The 23,562-nt window shown below is 32.5% G+C and overlaps 1 protein-coding gene, 1 non-coding gene and 1 pseudogene across 2 annotated transcripts; all 3 read right to left on the reverse strand.

Moving 5' to 3' along the window:
- Nucleotides 1–3,177, reverse strand: LOC148771801 (cysteine-rich repeat secretory protein 38-like). Its single transcript, XM_088815238.1, has 2 exons — nt 2,352–3,177; nt 1–89 (listed from the first exon to the last, which is right to left on the reverse strand). Exons 1-2 carry the CDS (start codon nt 3,175–3,177, stop codon nt 1–3), a joined length of 915 nt encoding a protein of 304 aa, XP_088671364.1.
- An 11,109-nt stretch (nt 3,178–14,286) lies between these two features.
- Nucleotides 14,287–18,035, reverse strand: LOC148771802 (cysteine-rich receptor-like protein kinase 26; annotated as a pseudogene).
- A 5,241-nt stretch (nt 18,036–23,276) lies between these two features.
- LOC148771803 (small nucleolar RNA snoR8a) lies at nt 23,277–23,364 on the reverse strand. Its single transcript, XR_016030588.1, has one exon. It is a non-coding gene; the product is annotated as a small nucleolar RNA snoR8a (small nucleolar RNA).
- Nucleotides 23,365–23,562: the final 198 nt, after the last annotated feature.

Genomic DNA, 23,562 nt, shown 5'->3' on the forward strand with positions numbered 1-23,562 from the left:
CTAAAGAATAGCACACCTAGGGTAGTATAGAAAAGAGCTGGGAGAGCAAAGCGGATCAGTAGCTTGATAACTTGATGCTCCTGAGGTCCCTGCGAAAAGAGCACACGTGAACTAAGCCGGGGGTTGATCCGGCGGAAACCCCTCCGACGCTCAAGTCAGATGTACGGATCGTAGAGAGAGTAGAGAGAATAAACTCGTAGTGGATTATCAGTTAAAATGAGAACGTACCTTTACGAATGAATAAACCATCTATTTATATATCGTTAAATGGGTTGGGCTTACTTTGTTGGGCTCAAGCCTTATTTTGAAGGAGCTTGGGCTTTCGTGTAATGGGCCCACATGTATGTGATTGGGCGTTCTTGCAATGGGCCTAATTGGTAGATAAATTTGAGGGCCCATTGGGCCGGCCCATTTAGGTATATCATCGACCATAATCATCTTCACCATATAACTAATATTTATATTTCAATATAATGATCAATATATATATATATATATATATATATATATATATATATATATATATATATATATATATATATATATTGTTCGGGGCATGGCTACTGGACGTTACAGAGAAACTCGTTCGATCCCTGCCTTGTCCCCAGTTAATATTTTAGTAGTTTTTGTGCATAAGTCACTACCCATATATTTATTCTATGTTCAGGGGTTGTATCTATTTCGCCAATAAGTTCATCTTTATGTCTTATAAATGATGGAAAAATTAATGCATATGACAAAACTACTTACAACCGTTAAAATCCAATTCCTAATTGTAAAGCAAATTTAACTTCAATTTAATCAATTTTAACACAAAAAAAAAATCCAATTTTGACTTTTTTTTAACTTTGTTTTTTTTTTCTAAAATATTTTTTTTGTGGTCGGACTCCGGTGTTGATTTTTTTTTCCGCTGCCAGTTTCCGGCGTTGACTTTTTTTTTAATTTTAATTTTTTTTATATGCTTTTTCCGCCGCCGGTTTCCGACGTTAATTTTTTTTAATGTTTTTTTTTTGCACTAAAATTTTTATCCATTTTTTTTACGACCGCCGCTGAACGTTGACCGTAATTGTACTGTCATTCGCAGTAATTATACAGTCACTGAAATTACATTAATGTAATTGTACTGTCGTTGACAATACAATTACCGTCAACCACAACAATATTATTATTTTTTTGGATTTTTTTTATTTTGTTTGATTTGTTGATAAGTCAACGTAATTGTATTACTGTCGTTGGAGGTAAAATTACTGTAAACACGATAATATTTTTGTCAACCACAACAATATTATTAATTTTTTGGATTTTTTTTATTTTGTTTGATTTGTTGATAAGTCAACGTAATTGTATTACTGTCGTTGACAGTAAAATTACAGTAAACACGATAATATTACTCTGTCAACCACATCAATATTATTTATTTTTTTGGTTTTTTGTTTTGTTTGATTTGTTGACCGATTAATGTAATAATATTGTTGTCTACTATTGTAATATTACTGTAAACAGAATAATATTACACAATAATATTACTGTTGTTGACGGTAATATTATTGTTGTTACGGTAATATTATTGTTACAGTAATATTACTGTGGATGCAGTAATATTACTGTCAACTACATCAATATTACTTCTATTGGTTTTTTTTATTATGTTTGCCTTTATTGAACGGTCAACATATTAATATTACTCTATTTACACAATAATAGTGATTTTTGTTGTGTTAATATTACTGTGCTAGAGAGTAATATTGCTATATTACTGTGTGAAACTGTAGTATAGTTAATATTACTGTGTTAAATATTTAACCACAACAATATTGATGTTTAAACGAGACAAAAAGCTATTAAAGAAAAAAAAATAAAAAATTCTATTTTTTTTTTGAAAATATCAACGCCGGAAACCGGCAAAAAATCAGGAGGAAAAAAAAGTCAACACTGTTGGCGGGCAATCAACGGCGACGACGGCCGAAATTGTACTCAAAATTGAGTTTTTGGTCAAAATTGAATAATTTTGGATCAAATTGAAGTTAAAATTAAATTAAATGATAAAATTGTAGCATATTAAAATGTGAGGGGGTATTTTAGTCTTTTATACATATATGAATAATATGTGGATTTTTTTATAAAAGAGTTTTTTGTCTGGATCTCTTTATGAATAAGTATGTCATGATTAACTTATTTGTATGGACCCTATATTTTAGTGTTAATACCTATTCCAGCCCCATATTTTTTCGGGGCGGGTAACACCCATTATTTTTGGCTCAGTTGGATCGGGAATCGAACGGATAGGTTCAAATTGTCATCCCTAAAAATCCAATCTAACTTAACTAAAATTGTTATTAAATTGTACTCACCTGGTGGTGGAGGTGGCACCAAAGATGGCGGCACCAAAGACGGCGGCAACAGAGGCGGCGGCGCCAAAGGTGGCGTTAAAGCCGTCGCCAATGATTCGTCAAGCTTTGTAACATTGTAAAAACTTTTATCCTCATAACGATAAATGCAGCTGGGCGTATAGACTCTGATCCCAGTCGAATCATCAATATATTCCGGTATATACCCGGCGGCCTCGACCAAGCAACTAACGCAATTCTCCGGGGATAAATCCGGCGTGCACTGCAACAGTATAAAAATTCCCTGACCATCGGGCCCCGTCGTATTCCCCGCCGCCGCCTTCCTCAGGGATCCGCTACCTGCCGCCCGCGCCCGGACGTCCTCCATCAGCTTTTCCCGGGCAGCCTTAAACCCGACGGGACTCGTGGAATTAGCCCCGCTATACAAAATCCTGGCGGGGAGGATCGCTAGAGTTCCGAATAAATTCTTGTTCGAGTAGCGAACCATACAGAATTCGGACCACATAATGGCTTCGAACTGATTCGGACAGTTGACTAGGATAGCGTCCGCTACGCTGTTGACGCAGCCCCGACACTGGTTGAGCTGAACGTCGGCTCTGCAGAGAGAAACGACGTTGGCTCGGCCAGCGGAGGAGCTGTAGAAACCGGTGTTGTTGATATTTGAGGAGAGAGAACGGAGAATGCCGCTGAGATCTGCCCTGTACAAGCTTTCGCTTGTGTAGTTTCCACTGGTTGAACAAACAACTCTCTCGAACTGGGAAAATACTAAGGGGAATAGGGTTGCCAGAATGAATACAACCAAAGATGGCACCCATCTATTGCAACTCATCATAACTATTGTTATTCTTTTGGTTTTGTCCAATTATTCTCCTTATGTAATAGCGTGAAGGAGCACCGTATCTATTCCGATACACCTGCGCGTTAGATGTCCATGTTAGACATTATAATATTGTAATCCCACTTATCTTTAATTAGGGGTTATTTGATAAGTTCCTCCTTGAATTTTGACTTCTTGATAAATTAATTTTTTTTAATCCATATTTAACATAAATCTAATCAATTCAAAATGTCTTATATATCCCAATTAACTATTCCAGTAAATTAAAAAAAACAATTATGCTGATAAATGCAAACCCCCCAAATTAATAGCATCGAAAAATAATTCCAAACAATCTGTCCACAAATCACGCACCAAATCCACTCGAAAATTATCGTTTGCCCCACTGATTATCATCAATATTGTTCTAGGGGAAGAAATGGATTAGAGACTAAAACCAACTTTTTTTTTTGGTTTAGGAAGCCATAGTTATTCGTAAGGGGGTGCTAAATCCCACACTAATTAAAGTTGTTAAATCTCGCACATATATAAAAAAATATTTTCTCTCTACAAAGAAATATTCTCTCTCTACGCTCTATTTTCTCGACTTCTCTCTAACTTTTTTCTCGGATTTTCAAAATACTAAGTCGTCAAAAGTCGTTTTTTGTTTACGTAATAATCATCAACTAATAAGTTCAATACCTTCTAACGACAATCCACTTCAATCGGATGTAAGATTTTAATGTTTTTAACAAAAAAACGTCATACGTAGAAGGCGGACAACCTGGAAGACGTAACAGATAGCGCGCACATGTTCATGTTAGGCGCGCAGTACACTGTATTCGCGTCCAAGGTGGGCGCCGTCTTTGATGCGTCCGCTTCTACTTTGGACGCGATCCGTTTTTTTTTATAATTAGTTTTTGTTATATTTTATTTATTTTTCACGATAATGGGGAAGTTCATTATTCTGAATTTTCGAGGAGTACAATTATTTAATTGTAGAGACGATTTAATACAGTGGACAAGAGACACAACTGAAACCCATGGTATTAAGCTAAGTATAGGTCATATTTTTTGTGATAGAGTACACGTCACCTGTGATCGGTTTGGAAAAAAACAGGTGAAACGAAAGAATAGAGATGTAGAAAGTATAATATGTACTGACACGAAAAAATGTAATTGTGGTTTCCAGCTGAAGGGGGCTCTACATGCAGAGGATAAACGAGAACTCTCTATAGTTTACAGGAAGTATAATCATCCTCCGGCTTCGAAGCATGATTTTTTAAACAACTCTCGCAGAAGCAGTATGAAGTTACTGAAATGTTTAAATATTTATTAAAATTTATTTAATATTTATTAGATACTTATTAATTATTAAATATTTATTAAACATGCATTCAATGTTTATTAAATTTTTAATTATTTAATTCTAAAATATTTTTAACATTTATTCAATTATAAAGTATAAAAATTTATTAACATTTTATTAAACATTTAAGAAATAACTGAATTGATTTGAGGGAGAAAAAAAAAAGACAAACCTATTGCTTCTAACCCCCCCCCCCCCCCCCCCCCCCACACAAAAAAAAAAAAAAAAGAAACCCCCTTGCTTAATTCGTAGAATAAATTATACAAGATTTTCTTCGAGTTCGATTCTCGAATTATAGTACTATTTTTATGATTTTTTTGTGCAAGCATGAGGAGAAAAGAAGAACTTGTTTGGGGGAGAGAAAAAGACCGACATGTTTGGGATTTTTTAGAGAAGGAAATTTTATCATGTGCATGATTTAGTAATTTCCGTGTGGGATTTAGAATTTATGTATTCGCAATCGTTAGCACGGCAAGATGGTTCCAAAATTAGCAGCGAAAAATAAGTAATTAGTGTCCTCTGTTTGTTGATTTAAATCAATTAGTTTAATATTGCAAGTAATTTACATGATTGTTCTTCATTTATTATGCATGTGCTTCTTGCTATTCCTAAATTATTCTAGGAAGGTGAAAATCGAATACACATGAAAACCACTCTGTATTAGTTATAACATTTATGTAAACATGAAAACCATTATGTATAACAACTATATAAATATGAAAATCACTATGTATAACAACTATGTAAATATGAAAACCACTATGTATATAATTTCAAAACCGTTTCCTTGCTCAGATAAACAGCAACATAACGTTTAAGCAAAACAAACATGTTCATACATCTACAATTATCTTAAGATAACTCCTGATTGAGATGTTGGACTTCGATAATCCATTGAAGACTGATATTTTTTGGGGTTGATAACTCTACAAAGTGAATCGAACAACATCAACCCCTAGCGCCTGATAAGCTATTACATCTTTTTTTAGGATTTAATTTTTGAAGAGTTTGGTTGATGAGTTTACTATTTTTACTCATTATAATATCTTAAATAAAAAGGTGTGGTAGATCGACTTTAAAAAAAAAAAAATTGTTTGCGACAGCTTATTTAAAAAAAAAAAAAAAAGATCTTTTTTTAAAATATTACCAAACTTTTTGAAAAAACTTATAAGCTGATCTTAAACATTTTATAAGCAATTTTTAACATTTTATAAGCTAAGCCAAACACCGTCTTGATAGGTACAACTTTTGTTATCACCGAGCTGGAGGCACATTCTATTATCCACTCGCAATTTAACTCACTAATAATTGACTTTGTTAAATGAACATAAACCATGTTGTTGATTGACAGGTTGTGGGCACCTTGTATATAGGGCACCTTGTATATAGTTAATGAGTGAAGTCTCATTCTAGTTAAATCACGTTGTGTACCTGCACTTTTTTGTCAACTCAAATGTCAATATTCAACTAGTATTCAATTTCATGTGGCACAATTTGACATATATATATAAATTTTAATTTGAGAGATGAACAATTCTTGGTGGTTGGGAGATATATATATATAGTTAGACACAATTGCCAACTTACAAAGAAATTTTGAAAGAAGACTTTTGTCAACTCAAATGTCAATATTCCACTACTATGTAATTCCATGTGGCACAATTTGACATATATAATAATGTTTTTTAATTTGGAAGAGATGAACAATTCTTGGAGGGTAGGAGATATATATAGTTAGACACAGTTGCCAACTTACAAATAAATTTTGAAAAAGACTTTTTTGTCAAATATAAATATATATATATATATATATATATATATATATATATATATATATATATATATATATATATATATATATATATATATATATATATATATATATATACACACACAATTGGAAGATATCAAATTGGTGCATTAAACATTCATTTGATACTTGATATAATACTTTAATACTTCTTGGAAAAAAATTCACTTCAACCACATGTATCAAATAGATTATCATATTTTAAATATACGAATAGTTATATTTTTAAATGCCACGTGTCAAATAATGAAATGTTAATGGGATGGTTATATTTTTGATACCTCATTTTCCAGTGAGCATTTTTGCACCTCAAGGTGGTTGAGTATCAAAATAAATGTCACTTTAATGCCTCCATTAGAGAATGATTTTTTTTTTTATTTTGAAGTATCAAAGTGATAGTTTTTTAGTTTGATATTTCATTTGATTCCTCCATCAGAGTTAGAGTTACAGTTGCCTACTTACAAAGAAATTTTAAAAAACTTTTTTGTCAACTCAAATGTCAATATACACAAATATTCAATTTCATGTGGAAGAGATATACATTTCTTGGAGGGTAGGAGATATATATAGTTAGACACAATTGACAACTTATAAATAAATAAATAAATAATACAGCAATCATCGATCAAATACTAGTAGAAAAATGGTTTTTTACTATGACTATTAATCGTGGTAGAAGGTACCAAATTCGTAGTAAAGTGGTTTTGCTATGCATTTGCTACAAATTTGTCTGGTAGCATATACGGGCGTGAAAAAAACTTTGTTACGGTAAATGGTCGTAGCAAATATTTTTTTGCTACAATAAATCTTAGTATTTACTAGGACTCCAAGATTTTTCTGTCATAAAAAATATATTTTGTTACAACTTTTTACTGTAGCAAAAAAAATTGTAATAAAAACTATTTTTCTATTAGTAAAAATATGGACAACTAGACTGAGATAGAGCAAGTGCCTTATAAAGCACACGCATGAACATGCACTTGGTACAATAAGTTCGTAAAGTGTGAATTGTAAAAAAATTAGAGCAATTTGCTATAGGTTCGTAATAACTTATGTGAAATAGATCAAAGTTAAAATCTCCATGTTTTTATAAATTAATTATACGTATTGTAGCAAAAATAGTTTTAATCAAATCAAATCAAATATCCTTAGGGTGCATTTGGGGGAGGGATTTCAAATCCATAATGGATTTCAAATCCCCACCCCTCCTTTTTAGTTGATTTTGGAGCAATAGTGATGGATTTCAAATGACTCCAAAATTGGAGTCATTTCAAATCCATTCCCAAATCAAATCCCTCCCCAAATCCCTCCATCCAAATGGACCCTAAAATTTCTCTACCAAATCAAATTCTCCCAAACATCTCCCTTCTAAATTTGAACTAAGAAACAAAATCAATTCATAAAAGAAAAAATATACTATTTATTGTACAAACTCAGACTTTAAAAATATCACTACCGTTGTAGCTGTCGCGCCACCACCTATGACTCCATGAGATGCAAATAGCAAACTCAAATTTTGAATTTGCATTATTGAATTGCAAACAACAAACTACATATAACTTTGCCAAATACAAACAACAAACTGAACAAAAAAATCACAATCGTCTAATTACAAAAAAAAAAGAAAAAATTAAAATATATATGCATCAACTAAATGCAAATAATAACAATAAAAATGAAAAACAAAAAAATAATAAATTTATAATATAAACAGACTTATAACATCAAAAACCTCAAATGTAAACCTGATTTTGATGATTCGAAACCATCATCTTTGTTCGTTGCCATGGAAATAAATTGGTTTTATGAGAATAAAAAAAATCAAAAAATCGTATGTAGTTTTGAGATGTTTTTTTTCGTGAAAAGCTCACGAAACACATTTGGGGTTGAGCGTCTCTATATATATATGCACAAATTTCACCACTCTAAACCTAATTTGAGTCTTAAACAATATTCAATCATGAAGACATGTAATCTTTCATGATCTTTACAACCTAAATTAGATAAGAAACAAATTATTTATTCTAAAACAGTTACATAAAAATAGAATAAAGTCTCAAATAATTAAAACTATATTGAGTATGGACTTTAATAATTCCCAAAATAATAACATAGAAATAAATCTTTTTCAATGTTTATCTCATAACTTGGCGAATTTCTTCAAAACTTTTCGTGAGAAATTGGGCGCCAACACATATTTTGTTTATATTGTTTGTTTACTTGATAGAGTTCACGAGATGCTTGTAGCCTTAGTGCTCTATACTAGGATTTATTTCCGTGGTGTTGTTCGCATATCGATTTTCGATCCTTAATTAAGAACAAATATTTTTGATAATGCGGACCGAACTTGAGAGAGAACGTTAGAAAACTTAGGCAACTTAGTTGCTACAAATTGTGCCTAGAATAGTAATTATAAATTCCGTGGGCTCTATATAAATTCTTTAAAACGTATCTTATATCTTATATTCTTGTATATAAAATAAAGAAACGCTAGGACAACATTAAACAACCAAAAAATCAGATGTGTAATTATTTTTTTCTCTAATAATTTTATAATTATAACATTTAAAAATTCAAACCAAACTATGTAGTTAGATTTATATGAATATTGATATTGCTACTATAATTTAATTATCACCTTATAATTGTGTAATATATTTTCTTAGTATAATTATTATTGTCATGTAATTTTTTTTTTTTTTTTTTTTTTGAGTAAATTCAAGTCCATTATAAGGGGAAGTAGGGGAGGGGGGGACTCGAACCCTAGACCATTACCCTATTGGTAAAGGCTAGGTACCAACTCTCCTAATGAGGGTTGGTTATTATTGTCATGTAATTAAATAATTATTTTTCCACTTTTGAAATATTATACCATACATTGTAATTGTACGGGGGGAAATGAGAAATACCAGTTATTATATAAATTAATTAATTATTATTTATCATATTATCCCAAAATCTAGATGGGCAACAAATATTATTTCATCATGGGTCAAATTACCGAGCATTAAACTAACGTAATTATACGGTATCTAGAGATCTCGAAATTTCGTAATCACAAGAAACAAATGACTATAATAATGAAAAGAAATAAACAGATGCTGAAATTGGAGTAGTCTGAATAAAACGATTTATTTTAGACTTTTTAACAAGGTCTTCATGAACGAAAAAAAATAAAAAAATCAATCTCCGACTGCAAGCTCGAAAAAATTTAACTTTGCAATAAAGAATTTCATTCAAAATTAAACAAAAAAAAAAAAGAAAATCATATTGTAGCAACAAATTCTTATCTGCGATTTAGACAAACAAGAAAAACTTGCACAAAGATAATTTTATTGAATTAAAAGAAAAATATTGCAGGTTACAAACTCTAATTTAATCATCTGATTCTTCTCTCAAAAATAATATGCGTTTGACTTTGAATTTCGGAATCGGGTCGTTGACTTGATCTTCTCCGAATTTGATTTGGATTTGAATAACGTCTTCCGAGGGTCTTGCGACTTGAATCTCGGATCGAACACTGAACTTTGAAGGGTTTTGACTTGAAGATCTTGGAGTTCTTGATGGATTTGGCCCTTCAATCTTCCTTCGATCTTGATTTGTTGAACTTTGACTGGCTTTGACTTGAAGATCTTGGAATTCTTGATGGATTTGACCCTTCAATCTTCCTTCGATCTTGATTTGTTGAAGAACGCCTTGAATTTGATGAAGAACGCCTTGAATTTGATGAAGAACGACTTGAATATTGTAGAGAGAATTTTCTCCTACGGTTTTTCTTCTTCTTGAGTTGTGTTCTCAATTGTGTAGGGAGGGTCCCTATTTATAGTGGTAGAATAAGAGTCCTACTTAAAGTCTACTTGATGACGTGGCGCAATTTGATTGGCTCTCTTTAAATTGATATTTATCTCTTATAACTTGGAAGAGAAGAAATAATCCTATTGGCCAATAATTAATTGATAATTATCTCCATAACTTATTTTGTAAGATAAATTATAATTTCATTTAGACACAATTTAATTGGCTAATTTAATTAACCAATTAATTAATTTTATGCGTCTGCAAATGCCCCCTCGAGACTTGTACACGGACAATGCATCTTGGAGTGGATGAGTCTCGATATTTGCTCAACTTCGATTGCAGCTTGATCTTGCAAAGAACATATATCTTTTGAAATCATGACTGAACTTAGAGAGATTCTAAGTTGCCTACGTACCCTATAAAGGGATCAAGTCATAACGTAGTTCAAAATTTATCCTTTTGAGGGATGTCGTGCACAGTTTATACTCATGTGGACAAGGAGAAATATTTGCAGTTTAAGCTCGTACTGAAGGAGCATTTGACTTGAATATATAGATAGTTTATGCTCGTATCGAGGAGCCTTGACTTGATATGTATAGATAGTTTATGCTCGTATCAAGGAGCCTTGACTTGATTTAGATGTATTGATAATTTATGCTCGTATCAAGGAGCCTTGATTTGATTTGAATATGTAGATAGTTTATGCTCGTATCAAGGAGCCTTGACTTGATTTGGATATATAGATAGTTTATGCTCGTATCAAGGAGCTTTATCTTGATTTAGATAGTTTATGCTCGTACCAAGGAACTTTGATTTGATTTGGACTTGTAGACCTTTTAAACTCGTGTCAAGGAGTACTGATTTGAACTTGAATTTGTAGACCTTTTAAGACTCGTATCAAGGAGTGCTTCGTTTTATTTGGACACGTAGACCTTTTAAATTCATGTTAAGGAGTATTTCATTTGATCTGGACATGTAGACATTTTAAACTCGTGTCAAGGAGTGCTTGATTTGATTTGGACATGTAGACCTTTTAAACTCGTGTCAAGGAGTGTTTCACTTGATTTGGACTTGTAGACCTTTTAAACTCGTGTCAAGGAGTATTTCACTTGATTTGGACTTGTAGACCTTTTAAACTCGTGTCAAGGAGTGCTTCAGTTGATTTGGACTTGCCATATTGCATAGGATGTTGTTTCTTCAAAAGACTTGCCCCCATCCTCATGATCTTCTTGTTATTCTTCAACATGTTCTTCTTTGAGATGATACGACTTTTGGAACGAAGGTTCTTCGACTTCATTTGCAGTTATGCTCAATTTCATATCATGTGCTCGAGTGGCCAACTCTTCAAAACTTTTAGGTTGAATTCCTTGAAGGATATATCGGTGTCCCCATTGCATTCCTTGGATGCACAGTTCAATAGCTGATGTCTCAGGCAGTCGATCCTTGCAATTAAGACTCAAATTTCTCCAACGGTTGATGTAGTGGATGACAGGTTCCTTCTTCCATTGGCGGGAATTGGTGAGCTCAATCATGTTGACTGTTCTTCGAGTGCTGTAAAAGCGGTTGAGAAATTCTTCCTCCAAGTGCTTCCAACTATCAATGGAGTTTGCCCCCAAATCAATATACCAATCAAACGCGTTGTCTTTGAGCGATCGGACGAATTGCTTGACGAGGTGATCTCCGTACGTCCCGGCATCATTGCAAGTCTCGACGAAGTGTGCCACATGTTGCTTGGGGTTGCCTTTGCAGTCAAATTGTTGAAACTTTGGAGGTATATAGCCCATTGGCATCCTTAGATCATCAATCCTTTGCGTGTATGGCTTGACATAGGTTGATGGAGACTTCGAGCCTCGTTCCAACTTGTCTTTGATGGTTCCACTGATCAGCGTCATCACTTAATCTACATGAATCATCCCTTCTGGAGAAACTTGAAAATCTTGAGCTGGAGCCTTCTCGTTTTCAACTGGCTCTTGCTTTGTGGATGCCTCGACTTCGTCTTGAGCCTCTATATGTTCCACAATTTGACTAGCGTCGGCTATGTTCATCTTCTCGATCAACTTGGCAATTTGAAAATCTCGTCGTTGAACATGCTTTGTGAGTCCCTCAATAGTCTTGGTCAAACTTGCAATTTGCTCTTCCATAGTTGTAGAGTTTGTTGTCATGACGGATGCCATCTCTGAGTAGCTTGATGTTGAATGAGGCATGGGCTGTGACATCTCTCGTTTTGAGCCTTCCACGTCTGCGCTTGTGCTGACAAGAGGTGGTAAGCCTTTCTGAACGGTTTGGGGCGTCGAGCTAGTCTTGGAGGATGCTTCTTCCATAGTTGTAGCATTTGTTGTCATGACGGATGTCATCTCTGAGTAGTTTGATGTTGAATGAGGCATGGACTGTGAAATCTCTCGTTTTGAGCCTTCCACGTCTGCGCTTGTGTTGACAAGAGGTGGTAAGCCTTTTTGAACGGTTTGGGGCGTCGAGCTAGTCTTGGAGGATGCTTGCAGCTTCTTAGCCATACTCCTTGTAACTAAGCCCATACTTGATGAATCCAAAGTAGCAGTCTTCATTGCGAACGCAGAGCAGTCACTGCAACACTTTGAGAGCCACTGCAAAACTTTGAGAGCCACTGCAACACTTTGAGGATCTTCGAGAGAGAGAAGAGATGAGAGGTAGAGATGTCCCACCGGGCGTGCCAAAATTTGTAGCAACAAATTCTTATCTGCGATTTAGACAAACAAGAAAAACTTGCACAAAGATAATTTTATTGAATTAAAAGAAAAATATTGCATGTTACAAACTCTAATTTAATCCTCTGATTCTTCTCTCAAAAATAATATGCGTTTGACTTTGAATTTCGGAATCGGGTCGTTGACTTGATCTTCTCCGGATTTGACGTGGATTTGAATAACGTCTTCCGAGGGTCTTGCGACTTGAATCTCGGATCGAACGCTGAACTTTGAAGGGTTTTGACTTGAAGATCTTGGAGTTCTTGATGGATTTGGCCCTTCAATCTTCCTTCGATCTTGATTTGTTGAACTTTGACTGGCTTTGACTTGAAGATCTTGGAATTCTTGATGGATTTGACCCTTCAATCTTCCTTCGATCTTGATTTGTTGAAGAACGCCTTGAATTTGATGAAGAACGACTTGAATATTGTAGAGAGAATTTTCTCCTACGGTTTTTCTTCTTCTTGAGTTGTGTTCTCAATTGTGTAGGAAGGGTCCCTATTTATAGTGGTAGAATAAGAGTCCTACTTAAAGTCTACTTGATGACGTGGCGCAATTTGATTGGCTCTCTTTAAATTGATATTTATCTCTTATAACTTGGAAGAGAAGAAATAATCCTATTGGCCAATAATTAATTGATAATTATCTCCATAACTTATTTTGTAAGATAAATTATAATTTAATTTAGACACAATTTAATTGGCTAATTTAATTAACCAATTAATTAATTTTATGCGTCTACACATATATTTTTTTCTAAATTTTTGGATTAAAATTTGAACATATGAGATTCTGCTTCCAGCTCATATTTTAATATTCAAATTTGTTACAATTAGTTTTTAATTAACAAGTGAATAAAAATAATAAGATTTCATTTTCACCTACAATTAAACCTCTATAAATTAATACGATAAAAAATATTTTTTTTTAATTAATTTAACATAATATTAAATATTTGAAGAAATATACTTAATATTAATGTACAAATTAACCATCAAGGCATCAACGCATAATGTATGAAAATGTCATTTATATTTTTAACGAAAATTATTGCTCAATTTTTAAACTTATTGTAAACCTCTAAGGCTCTGATTCCTTCTCATTATGTTTTCCTGAAAATCAAGGGCAAACATTGTCAATTCGTAATTAAAAAAAAAAAAATTATTCAGCTCCTCATACACCATATGATAACACAATAACATTCCAATCAAGTTTATAGCGAACACAATCCATATTGCATAACATATAAGTATACAACAAGTTTGAATTCTTTGAACCATGATATATAGACATACATACCAATTATACACATTAAAAAGGAAACAATCAAACCAAGAGTGGCTCAAAGCCTCAAACCTCACTATTAAAAAAACATGGATATGTTTTATTTTTTTTCATAGCTATTTATACTTATATTTTGTAGACTACAACGGGTACAAGTCGGTCGCTGAAGAGTATTTATTGACAGATGAATGATCAGATTGAGGTAATAATCGTTGTGTTATAATGCTGGTACTTGTCTGCAAACTATGCTCATATGGGATTGAAGCTCTTGAAAAGCTACCTACGGGTACGTAGAATCCAGGCTTCGAAGGCATTGGTAGCGTTATAGAGAGACTATTCATCATTATTACAACCGATGCCATTGTTGGTCTGTCGACTGCATTTTCTTGGACACACAATAAAGCAATGTGAATACATTTGATCATGTCACGCTGGGAACCAGAAGTAGCCCTCAACATCGGGTCTATCAAATTTGCGGTGGTTCCCTCGCGCCAACTTCTCCAAGCCTGTCCAAGAAAATAATTTGATTAGCAATAATGTATATATGTGGTTATTACAGACAACAGTTTAAAATTTTGTTAACATGAATTTTATTTACATAGCTCAAAAGATCTCCAGAGTCCTCCCCATTTTGGATAAATATTTTTCTCTGGCCACTTAGGATTTCCAGGATTATGACACCAAAGCTAAATACGTCCGATTTGACAGAAAATTGACCAGAAATAGCGTATTCTGGTGCCATATACCCACTGCAACAAACATATGGATATTATATATATCCGCTGATTCATATAGTTGGTGAAGAAGAAAAAAAATATACCCAGGAACGACCTAGAGGCTTTTTTTTTGGGGGGGGGGGGGGGGGGGGGGGCAAAATATGTTCAAAAAAAATTATGTAGGGGCAGAAGCCCCCCAATCCTACACATGGGTCCGCCCCATAATATACCTGATCAAGATATAATATGTGAAAATGAGACCTCACAAGAATGGTGAACAAAAATTTGGAGAGACATTTCGATCAACGAAAATATAAAATGGTTGACGCATCTAGAGTTACGGAGCAGATTGGGAAACACTACTTGCAATTTTGACGACAAAAAAACATAAACTATTTAAATTTATAGAAGACTTAATAGGTTCCGACAATTCTGCTAGTACTTTTTTGAGTTTCATCTGGCACAATTAATTTTGCCATACCGAAATCGGAGATTTTAGGATTCATATGTTTATCAAGAAGGATATTACTAGCTTTAAGATCACGGTGAATGATTTGGAGCCTGGAATCTTCATGCAAATATAGAATTCCCTTAGCTATGCCCCCGATGACTTTGTAACGCGTATCCCAATCAAAACTAGATGATTTGATCCGGTCTACAAGTCGAACAAGGTATATCTTATTAATGTTTTAACTTTCCACACAAACCATGTGTGCGGAAAAAAAATGATGAAAATAAATTACGTTACCAAATAAAAATTGGTCTAGGCTTCCATTCGGGACGAACTCGTATACAAGAAGCCGCTCGATACCTTGAATGGAGAAACCCAAAAGCCTAACCAAATTCTTGTGCTGGAGTTTAGCCACTAACAACACCTCATTCTTGAATTCCGTTTCACCTTGACCTGAATCCTTGGATAATCTTTTCACAGCTATTTCTCCTCTATTTTCAAGTTTTCCCTAAGATCAATTAAAATAATATTAAATTCAAATGAACGAGTACTCATTCTCATGTATTAGTATATTGCTGATGTTATATGTTTAATGTACCATATAAACAGGTCCAAAACCACCTTCCCCCAGCTTGTTATCGTCCGAGAAACCATTTGTTGAATCTTTAATTTCACCAAAATCAAATTGTATAGATTCAACAGTGCTGATCCCATCAACATCTTCACCAATTAAAACAAAATAATCCAGTTTAATTCATAATAATGAAGTAAATTTTGCTTAAAAGCCAACACATGAAATATACATATCTATATATATATATATAATTTAAATAGTATTTGAGTTCATTAAAACCACCAATGGCCCATGTATTAAGACTAAATATGAAATTCTTATAAAAAAATATCGTGCACTCGACATTTAACCATGAAGTGTGGTGTTATATTTAAGATTTTTCCTACATATTTAAAACATTTTATAAATTCCTACATGTGATAAGATACTTTAGGAGTTAATAAGCTGTTAATTCTTATTATAAAAAATAATTTCAAGGTGTTTGGATATGTGTTGCTTTTAGTTTTTATAAATTGTTCAGGTGTTTGGAAACATAAATGTCTATTTAATATTTATCACCATAATGACAAAAAAAGTACATGACGCCATTATAACTTAAACTTATTTGACTCAAATACTTTTATTCTAAAATGTTATTATAATATTTACAAATTATTTTTTCAAATAAAAATAACAATATAAACTCATATACTAAATAAACTAAATATTTTTTTTATGTTGATATGATATTTGACTATTTATTTTAAATAAAATGAAGTGTAATAAAATATTTTAATGTCACAGGTTTGTGAAAGTTTTATGTTTTGCCTTATTAATATATTAATATAAAATAAAGATTCTTATTTTGTAAAGAAATATAATTTATTATTGAGATAATAAGTATATTCAGGTATTTGTATATACATATAAAATATAAATAGAGAATATTTTTTTTACAATTACTATGATAATACTAATAATTGCATTTTAACTAACTATTAATCCTAATTACAAGAATACAGTCTTTTGATAATATATATATATATATATATATATATATATATATATATATATATATATATATATATATATATATATATATATATATATATTATTAGTATTCATCTAATATAATAAAGTATTTAAGGGTAATTTTGTATTTTGAGTATTTTAGTAAAGAAGTAAATAAGATTTAAAAGAAAAAAAAAAGTTGCAGTGTAGGTACTTTTTTAAAAATATTTTATAACCTTCCTCCCTAACAGCTTATTTTTGGAAAAAAGTAAGATTTTGTAATTTTTTTACCAAACACCTTTTAACGGCTTATAAGCTCTTAAACATCTTATGAGATGTTTTTACGAGCTTATAAGCTTAGCCAAACATGCTCTAAATCTTTTAGATTTCACTGATAGTCCATCGTCCAACAATTCCAATTTTACCCGATAGTTATCAGGTGTGTAATTGTGTGAGAATATTTTATTTATTACTCCCTTTGTATCAAAACAAGTGTCACTTAGGCCATATATTATTTTCTCATATTAAGTGTCACATTAGAGTTTCAAGATAAAAATATATATTTTTTTTTAACCAATGTTGATTTATATCATTAGTTGTTCAAGATCAATAATTTGTACCACTAACGTATCTTTTTTCAAAGTTAAAAGGAGCAATTTATGACTTTTGAATTAAAAATGAGACTATTTATTAAGTTTCTTAATTTGTTTGTGTTTACCTGACTTGTTTAGACATCTCTTGACACCAATTCAAAAGAATTGCATGATTTTCTTTTTGGACTTATTTCATTGACCTTTTCTATATTAATATTAATGGGAGACGTTCATTTACATTGTTTGTCCTCCGAAAAATTCTTTATGTTTTCTTGATTAATAACATAATGGTATATTACTATTTCAATTCATCCTTCGCTTTGTTTTTCTTTGTTAGTTTCTCAACAATTCTATATTTTTAAGGGACTTTTATTATTTAGGGGTAATGTAAACATTCTGCAATTTGCGTAAGTTATTTTTTTTCCGGATGGTTATTTTGAAGGATAAGTATAACTATCCAAAAAGAAAGGTTTTTTCGTGTTTAAATCATAATTCGGAATGTTTGTAATTTACCAACGAACTTACCACTGGAATATTCGTGTATCTTCTTCTTGCTTCTCTTCATCACATAGATGCCGACACAAAGAACAAGTAATAGACACGAAAAAATTGAAATACAGATGGTGATAATACTCCGAGTTCTATTCTCATTATGTTTTCCTGAAAATCAAGGGCAAACATTGTCAATTCGTAATTAAAAAAAAAAAATTATATGCTTGCAACTAGTAGGGTATGACTAATTTTATATAGTGACAATGAAATAGATATTCACAACAAAGTAAGATACTATTGACAACATACAAATGTTATCACTTTCTAGTGATAATTTTTGATATTTTCCCAATTAGAATATTGTTCATGTCATTTTTTTCTTATTCATGCATATAGATCCGTTTAATTAACACTCTTAATTATGAAGGGGATTCCGTGCTAATTTTGTATAACACATATAGAGATTGGTGCATTTTTTATTTTTCTACAATAAAGGGGTATTTATGCAAACAATAATTAATTATATTCTTTGGGCACTTTACAAATAAGTCCATCAATAGGTACTTATTCATAAAGGGGTCCACACAAAAAATTCTTTTATAAAAAAGTCCACACATGGTCGAGAGGTTTGTAAAAGACTAAAATAGCCCCTCACATTTTAATATACTCCAATTTCATCCTTTAATTTAATTTAACCTCAATTTGACCACAAATTTCACAAATTATTCAATATCGTCCGTCGCCGCCGTTGATCGCTGAACTCCGGCGTTGATTTTTTTTTTCCTTCTTGATTTTCCGCACCGGTTTCCGGCATTGACCAGCGGTCAACGCCAGTCTCCGGCGTTGATTTTTTTTATTTTTTTTTCTTCCTGATTTTTCCGCCGGTTTCCGGCGTTGTTCGATTTTTATTTTTTTTTGAATTTTTTTTAGCATCTTTTTGCCCCCGTTTAAACAACAATATTGTTGTGGTTGACAGTGATATTTACTATATTACTGTTAAACGCAGTAAAATTAACTATAGTATAGTTTAACACAGTAATATTGCTATATTAATCTATAGCACAGTAATATTAACACAACAAAAGTCATAATTATTGTGTAATAGAGTAAAATTAATATGTTGACCGTTCAACAAAGGTAAACATAATAAAAAGTCAAAAGAATTAATATTACCGTCAACCACAGTAATATTATAGTGTTTGCAGTAATATTCAATAGTAGACAGTAATATTATTACGTTACTACGTCAATAACTCAAACAAAACAAAAAACACAAAAAAAATAATAATATTGATGTGATTGACAGTAATATTATTGTCTTTACAGTTATTTTGTTGTCAACGACCGCAATATAATTACGCTGACTTGTCAACAAATCAAATAAAATGATTAAAAAAAATCAAAAGATATAATAATATTGTCGTTAACTCTAATGTGATTGACAGTAATATAATTGTACTGTCAACGATAGTACAATTACGCTAATGTACTGTCAACGACAGTATAATTACATTAATGTACTGTCAGTGACAATATAATTATTGTTAATGACAGTACAATTACGGTCAACGTTTAGCGGCGGGTGTAAAAAAACGGATAAAAAATTTATGAGAAAAAAAATCGCTAAAAAAAGTCAACGCCGGAGACCGGCGGCAAAAAAAAAGACTAGAAAAAAGAAGAAAAAAAATCGAAAAGTCAACGCCGGAAACTGGTGGCAAAAAAAAAGTTTGAAAAAAAAAATCAAAATTGAATTTTTGTGGTCATAATTGATTAAATTGGGGTTACAATTAAGAATTTGATGTAAAGGGTTTGGGGTAATTTTATCGTATACATTAATTGTTCATTTATTTATAATAAATACTAATGGAATGAGCTTATTAACGAAAGAGATATAACTCCTAAACCTATATAAAAATGGTTGATCAGGGGCTTATGCAAAAAAACTCGATATTCTTTCTGCATATAATGCATGTCAGCTAAAAAAAGAATTGAATAAGCGAAAACTGGAATAAATTTTCATATAATTTATATTATTTCTGCATATACATGACATCAAATATTATATATTTTTTTTTGATATTAAGGATATATTTTTGGAAAAATTAATCTTTTTTCACAATTTTCTGTATGTTTCCAATTTTGATGCATTTTTTTATTTCTTTGCATAAAATGAAATAAAACTTTGGAAATGAGAATGAAAAAAATAATCATTCTACAATTTAATATTTAAATTGGAAAGGTCGAAATATAAAAAGTTCATTCGAAAATCGAAATTCAACCCTTATTACTCGTTTATTTTTCGTATTGCAGAATAAATGGTCTTCGACATAATTTAAGAAGAGGTTTTTATGCATAATTCTCTAATCAACCATCTTTATAATTCTAGGTTCATGGGTAATATCTCTTTCGTCAAAAAACCCACATCTTTAATGTGTATTATAAATAAAGACAAAATTAAAGTATATGACAAAATTGTCTCCAACCCTTTATACTAAATTTCTAATTGTAATCACAATTTAATTTCATTTCAATTTAATCAATTTTGACCTTTTCTTTTTAAACTTTATTTTTTTCCGCCTTTCATTTCCGACGTTGACTTTTATTAAATTTTTTTTTCCTAAAATTTTATCCATTATTTTTTACGTCCGCTGTTGAATGTTAACCGTATTTGTACTGCCATTAACAGTAATTACACTGTCAACCATATTAATATTATTTTTTTTTTTGCATTTTTTTTTATTTTGTTTGATTTGTTGACTTATTTGTTGACAAGTCAACGTAATTATATTATTGTCGTTGATGGTAAAATTACTGTAAACACGATAATATTGCTGTCAACCACATCAATATTATTATTCTTTTTGGTCTTTTTGTTTTGCTTGATTTGTTGACCGATTAACGTAATAATATTACTGTCTACTATTGTAATATTACAGTAAACACAATAATATTAGTGTGGTTGACGGTAATATTATTATCGTTACCTCCACAGTAATATTACTGTCAACTAAATCAATATTAATTATTATGACTTTTTATTATGCTTGTCTTTGTTGAGCGGTCAACATATTAATATTACCCTATTACACAATAATATTGATTTTTGTAGTGTTAATATTACTGTACTAATGACTAATATAGCAATATTATTGTACTAGAGACTAATATATCAATATTACTGTGTTAAATTGTAGTATAGTTAATATTACTGTGTTAAACAGTATTATATATGACTGTCAACCACATCAATATTACTGTTTAAACGGGCAAAAAGATGAAGAAAAAGAAGAAGAAAATTGGATATAAATTACCCGGTGGTGGTGGAGATGGCACCAAAGGCGGCGGCGGCATTAAAGACGGCGTTGCCAATATTGGTTCATGAAGCCTTTTACTATTGTAATCATTAGTAGGCCCGTAGCGTAAGCGCCGCCTCCACCAAGAAACTGCTGCAATTCTTCGGCGATAAATCCGGCGTGCACTGCATGAACACGTATATTTTCTGAGCACCGGGTCCTGTCGTCCTATTCCCCACCTCAGCCATGCGAGGAGAGCTGCCGTTAGCTACCTTTGCCCGAACATCGTCCATCAGCTCTTTACGGATATCTTTAAACTCGTCGACATCACTAACGTTCACATTTATTTTCCCACGAAATACCGTTACGGGTTCAACGGCCAGCCTCTTGAATATGGTCTCGTTCGAGTACCGAACCATACAGAATTGCGACCACACAATCGCCTGGTATTGTTTCGGACAATGATCTATTAAGATTGCGGCGTTGTCCCTGACGCAACCTCTACAAGCGTCGAGCAGAGTATCGGCTCGGCAGAGCGCAACAGCTTTGGCAGTGCCCAGTGTGCCGCTATAGAAACCGCTGTCGTCGATATTTACAGAGAGAGTGTAGGGCTCTGATTGGTTCAAGTAAAATGCTATGTAAAAAGGTGAAAAGTCTAAGTAATTTATTTTCCTTGTTTGGTTAGAATGTAAAATAAGAGGTAAAGTAATTTAGAGAAAAAGAGGAAAACAAAATTAACTCAAAATGAGGAAAATGTGTTTTCCTCAAAAAAAATGAGGAAAACTTGGAAAATCAATCGTGCCTCCCTCTCCAAACTATTATTTGTGAGTCTGGGTTGTCTTTCACCACCACCACCACCACCGAACCCTCCACATCGACACCATCGCCTCCTCCATGCCAACACGCTGCCGCCGCCTCCACCACACCGACCTCCGCCACCTGCTCTACGCCGACTTCCGCCACCTCCTCCACACCTTCAGCCGCCGCTGTTAGCAATCTTTCCAATATCTTTCATCCGCTTGACGATTTTCCGACCGGCGATAGCTATAGATAGATCTAATTATTGGACCCTACAAATAATCCGATTCCGATTCTACAGAAATAGACTGCCACCACCTCCATGCTCACCACCGTCGTTGTTGTTCCCACCATCCCCGCCGCCGAACGCCACCGCTAACTTCTTTAGTTGGAGAGTCGGCGATGAATAACAACTACACATAACCCCATTAATACACGCCGGAGCGGCGGCCGTAGGTGGCATCACCACCAACGGTTGGGTTCTTCAATTACAGCAGTCTTTGTATTCTTCTTTGTTTGATGGTGAGCTCATTTTACCGCCGCCGTGGCCGCCGTCACCGGGGTAGGGGTGGGGAGTGGGGAGTGGGGGTGAGGGGATTGGGGGAAGAAATGGGGTAGGAGATTTTAGATTATTTTATTTATTTAATATATTTTAATTAAAGATTAATTTTAGTTAAAAAAGGAAGAAAAATATTTTTGGATAAGTCTTTGTAAGTTTAAAAAACTGTTAAATAATTTAATGGTTTTTATATTTCCATATTTTCTTCTAATTACCAAACAAAACCAAAGAAAGTGATTTTCTACGAAATCATTTTCATCACCGTTTTTCCTACGAACCAAACATAATTGGGATTTCAAAAGTCATTGATTTCATTTTCCTTTTCATTTACATTTTACTTATTTTGAAATCCATGAACCAATCAGAGCCTAAATACACTACCGAACGAATGCAAATACCAGAATTCATTTCAATACAAAAACAGCACGCACAAAATGTCATATTACTCGGAACCATTTTCCAAAGAAAACTACTGCTAAATGCTAATTTGTTAGAACCTATGATTTGAAGTTAGAATTCGAACATAATTAAAAAACAAGTGCTAAAAAAAATAAAAAATAATTAAAATTTATAATTATTAAGACAGAAAAATAGGTAAGAAATATTTATAAGAAATGATTAGATAAATAAACAAAAACAAAATAGTGTAAATAAATAGGAAGGGGGCAGCTCATATTCTATGGGTGTAATATATGTCTATCAAGCCAACGGCATTCAGAACGAGGAATTACTTTTATAATCATCGCTGCCAAAGATTATATACTTCAGAAAATAAATTAATAAAAAATAAATTAATAAAAAATAAAAATGAAAAAAATAGTGAAGTGTTTATGAAAGTTTCAAGATGAAGAGCAAGGATCGGAGGAAGGGGAAATGCGTACAAGGGTTTCATGAGAAGTAATCGGCGGTAAGAGGATTTATAGAGGGCAAGCAAAATGATGGGCTTTCTT

The sequence above is a fragment of the Erythranthe guttata genome, chromosome 3, assembly GCF_056151865.1.
Source record: "Erythranthe guttata isolate IM_541 chromosome 3, IM_541, whole genome shotgun sequence".
Taxonomy (NCBI): Eukaryota; Viridiplantae; Streptophyta; class Magnoliopsida; order Lamiales; family Phrymaceae; genus Erythranthe; species Erythranthe guttata.